Here is a 4264-nt window from a genome sequence, read left to right on the forward strand (position 1 = left end):
GAAGGGTGGGCCATTGCACTGAGGTCGTTAATTGTGCCAATTGGGGTAGGAGTGGGGAGATGGTTTGCATCATGTCAATGAGGGCTTGGACTTGCTAAGTGAGGCCTAGGAAAGCATTTGATGGGACGAGCAGGGAGCCTATGCTCGGCCCTAGGGGAAAGTCTTAAGTCATTGAGTAGATGCTAGTAGTGCCCTAGTGTTTGGGCCAAAGTGGAGGCGTCGACCTACTAGAAGGGAGGCATACGCCTCCCTGCTTAGAGGGGCCTAGGGCCATGGGTAGTGCCTCCTTGCTGGAGCGCTCATTGGGAGAAGTGCTAGAAGGATATTTCTATGATATTCAGCCCTCCTTCTAGCATTAGAATATTAACACACGAAAATCGTCGACCGGTGAGTCGGTCTGATTGGTCCACTATCGAAAGTGCAAGTTATTCGCGATGACTCCTCTTTGTTGACACGGAGGGTTGAAATGATGATCTTGCATGGAGAGCCCACTAGGGGAGGTGGTTCACCGTGAGAGTGGTTTGGCCCTTGTTTGATGGAGTTGGGTTTTAGAGCTGGGTCATTCTTACTGCTCGGTTGCCTCTTGACTACATCTCTAGATGGCATCGGGGGTCATGCACAATAGATCTGCACTAAGGGCATCATGGCTCGACCCTTCCAATGCTTAAGTCAAAGAGATGGAGGGGAAGGTTAAAAATGCAAGTGAGAGAGTAAAAGCTCTTGCACGCTTGCCTCAGCTTGGTTCGGGGCTTAGCTTTTATACGTGGGCATTGAGCGACCTATACGTTCATTCGCCAAGGCCCCCCTTTCCCTGCATGGTAGAGGCATCAATAAGGGTAGCTTGCTGGCATGTGTCCTTTGGTGCTTGGGACAGACCATTGGGGAGAGGCTTTTAGGCTGACTTCCTTGTCGCTTTGAGCTAATTCCCTCCCTTTATCGATCATCGGGAAGGGAAGTTTGGTGAAATCAAACCATGCTATCAGTTATTAAGTTATTAATGCAGAGGCATGATTTCCGTTAATATATTAGTTAGGAGCATGTCATGTGGGAAAGATTAAGCAGACGACATAGCTTTCTGCTAGCGATCATAGGAAATAGGTGATTTATGAGCTTTTGCTTGGAGTCCTAGGATTATCTCAATTAATATCTTATATCTCCCCCGCAGTAAGACTTACATTAAATGTGTAACTTAAAGGAACATATCTTGATTCTGCCATGAGTCTTTTTACTTGAATTCGTAATTAAATTTAAATATTAATTTATCGCTGAGTTTAAATTAAATTAGAACTATATTAGTAATCATGATACAAACTTAAATTTAAATTTTCCTTTTACTGTTGCTAATTCTATAATTATCAATGCTCCTCCTGCACTTTAGCCCGCCGACTAGTCCCGTGGTTCAAGAAACGGTCCTCCGTTGAGGATTCATCCTGACAGCTTTATAGATCGAAAAAATAGAAATTGACACCATGTCAGATTTATCAATCTCACTACTCTCGGTCGTCTGAGTTTTTTTCTTGTTACGGAAATAATAAAGATTCTACGCTGACAACCTTATGATCAATAATAAACCAGAGATGCAAACAAGTTGGTTGTACCTGACACCACTTGCGATGAATTGTATATTACGAGGATGAAAGAGCTTAAATACAAACCCAAAAGAAACCAAGGAATTAACACAAAAATACAAATCCTAAATAGAAGATTCACGTGATTCTATCTTTTTTCTTATAATAAATTTTCTCACTGCAGAGTTAGTATAGCAGGTAAAACTTTAACCAAAAAAAACAAGAAAATCCTAATCTAGTGTCATTTATATACTCACATAACAATTTTTCCCTCCGTCCTTCAAGATTTAGTATAGAAAATCCTAAAAGTGACATTATTCCGTTATATTCGTCCCTCATCAAAATCTTGAGATCCACAAATTAATGATAGAATAATCAAACTATAAGATCTAAGGGTTTCTTTCTATATTTGAATATTATCTTTGAAAGAGTATTGTTCACCGACCAATTTAGTTCCAATTAGGAGTTCGAAAACGGTTATCAACCCTAAATAAGGAAATCTTCGTTGGGATAAGACCTCCTTTTCACACGCACAGGCATAGTGGTTAATAATTCTAACAAGAAATCCATACTATATTTTGAATAGATGCAGCCCGAAGACTGGTAATGTGCGATGTATTGAGCAGTTGCTAATCAATAACAACAATTAATTGAGTGGCTAAGCTCTTGCGTAGTACCATAGGGATTGTGATTGAGGAACTACCTCATGACATGTTGTCAATGTCTTCTATCAGAAGCCATGGACGCATGCACATGGTTATCATGTATCATTGGATCTGTTGACTTAGAAGTCATGCTTCAATGGATTTCCTATTGAATGATTGAAGTGATAGATCTGTCCGATAGCAATCAAACAAGAAAGATGGGCCACCAAATGCCAAGGCCTTCTTTGATTACTGTTCTCGAAAGGACAATACCTTGATTAAGACTAGTTCGAGGGCTAAGTAGAAGTTAACAGTCTCTTACTAAGCATTTCCGTTCTTGGAACGAGAACTAAAACTATCGGTTCTTGAATCGAAACTAAATTCATTTGAAATCATTTGGTTCTGATTTCAAATTCAATAGAATCGGAATCGTTGATTCTAGGAAAAGATCACCAGTCCTGGAACTAAGGTCAGGGTTACTTTAAGATTTTTAAGAGAATTTTTCTTAACTAATTTAAGAATGACATAATATGAAAGAAACTAATATGTTAATACACAGGAGACATTCAAGTCCTTTTCAAAGGGTTAAGAGTTCAATTTCCTCTATTTTAAGTTGAAGCTGCTAAAGGTTATGTAAATAGAAACTAATAAGGGTTATGATGGCTATTCTCAGGTTGAATTTGACATCTCAAGCTTTTGCATTGAGATGGTTTCTTGACTTTAATTCAATTCTAGATTGGCCTGCTTAGTATCCTTCCTTGTCAATATGATAAAAGAATAGACTATGAGAACACATCTCCAGAGTCTTCTTTATCTTATTCACAGAGGTGGCACGTCTCCAAAATAATTATTTTTTATCCATTTTGATGTGCTCTTCCTTATCATGAGGTGGCAGAAAAAGAAAAGGAAATAGCCACAACAATATGCACATAAGAGAGTGAGATAGTTATTCGGCTTTGTTACATCCAAATTTGAACCAAAATAATTATTTCTTGTCCATTTTGATGTGTCCTTCCTCCGAAGAACAGATCACAAAAAAAGATTCACAACTTCCACTCTTTTTCATGAGGTGGCAGGAAAAAGAAAATTTGGTCACAGCAAAATGTACATTAGAGAGAGAGAGAGAGAGAGAGAGAGAGAGAGAGAGCGATAGAGGAAGAAATAAATAAAAGCAGCAACTGAGAGACCACTAAAAATTGTTATCCCCGATGCATGAAAAAACACGGCGATGCCACAGTCTCAGTCTTCTGATATGGTCTCGAGATGCGGCCTCCATACTCCAACTCGGCCACTCCGCCGCCGGCGGTGACACACCTTCGTCGAAACGACTTCCTGCTCAACTGAGTTGTCATGATCCAAGTCTTTGACAACGACGTCGTCGCCACCAGTTTTCTGGGGCCTTTTCCGGTGAATCTTCTTCCTCTCCTTCCCCGGCAACGCTGATTCTGGTAACAAGAAGTAGATATTGCCTCTCTTCAGCTCCGAGTCCGGCGACAGCATGAAGATCTTGCGGACGACTCCCTGAGAGCACGGCTTGCTGATGACGTGGTTGGGGTGAGCCGCCAGAACTTCCCTGGCAGAGACAGGGCGACTGTACAGCTCCACTTGGCCACTGAGATGGACGACTCGGACGACGTCGAGCGCGCCGCAGGGAAGAACGCAAGCCAAACAGCACCGTAGGCTGTTGCCCATCTTCTCTTCTTCTTCTTCTCAGCTCTCCTCTTCGTGTTGTGAGATCGCTCTATGGGTTATATAGGTGCCATCATCACCCGAACTTCCAATAAACTGACCTGAAGGTTTTGCTGCATCACGACAAGAAGATATATTATAGAATTGTGGATCATCAATGACAGGTGGCATCATCACTCAAACTTCCAATAAACTAAGCTGAAGGTTTGGCTGCATCAGGACAAGAAGATATATTATAGAATTATGGATCATCAATGACGGGTGCACCTTCAAATCATGTTCTCTATTCACTTGTACCCAACAGTAAGAGAAGCAGTAAGCCTCATTGCACGTCTCATTACTTGCCTTGCAATAAGTGAAATG

The 4264-nt window shown here is 41.1% G+C and overlaps 1 protein-coding gene across 1 annotated transcript; it reads right to left on the reverse strand.

The window, feature by feature from the left end:
- Nucleotides 1-3451: 3451 nt before the first annotated feature.
- LOC135595111 (uncharacterized) lies at nt 3452-3904 on the reverse strand. The gene has a single exon (XM_065085629.1). The coding sequence runs from the start codon at nt 3902-3904 to the stop codon at nt 3452-3454; it is 453 nt and encodes a 150-aa protein (XP_064941701.1).
- Nucleotides 3905-4264: the final 360 nt, after the last annotated feature.

This window comes from Musa acuminata, chromosome BXJ1-10, assembly GCF_036884655.1.
Source record: "Musa acuminata AAA Group cultivar baxijiao chromosome BXJ1-10, Cavendish_Baxijiao_AAA, whole genome shotgun sequence".
NCBI lineage: Eukaryota > Viridiplantae > Streptophyta > Magnoliopsida > Zingiberales > Musaceae > Musa > Musa acuminata.

Coding starts and splice junctions, on each gene's coding strand:
- LOC135595111 (XM_065085629.1), bottom strand. CDS start 3,904: ATGGGCAACAGCCTACGGTGCTGTTTGGCTTGCGTTCTTCCCTGCGGC.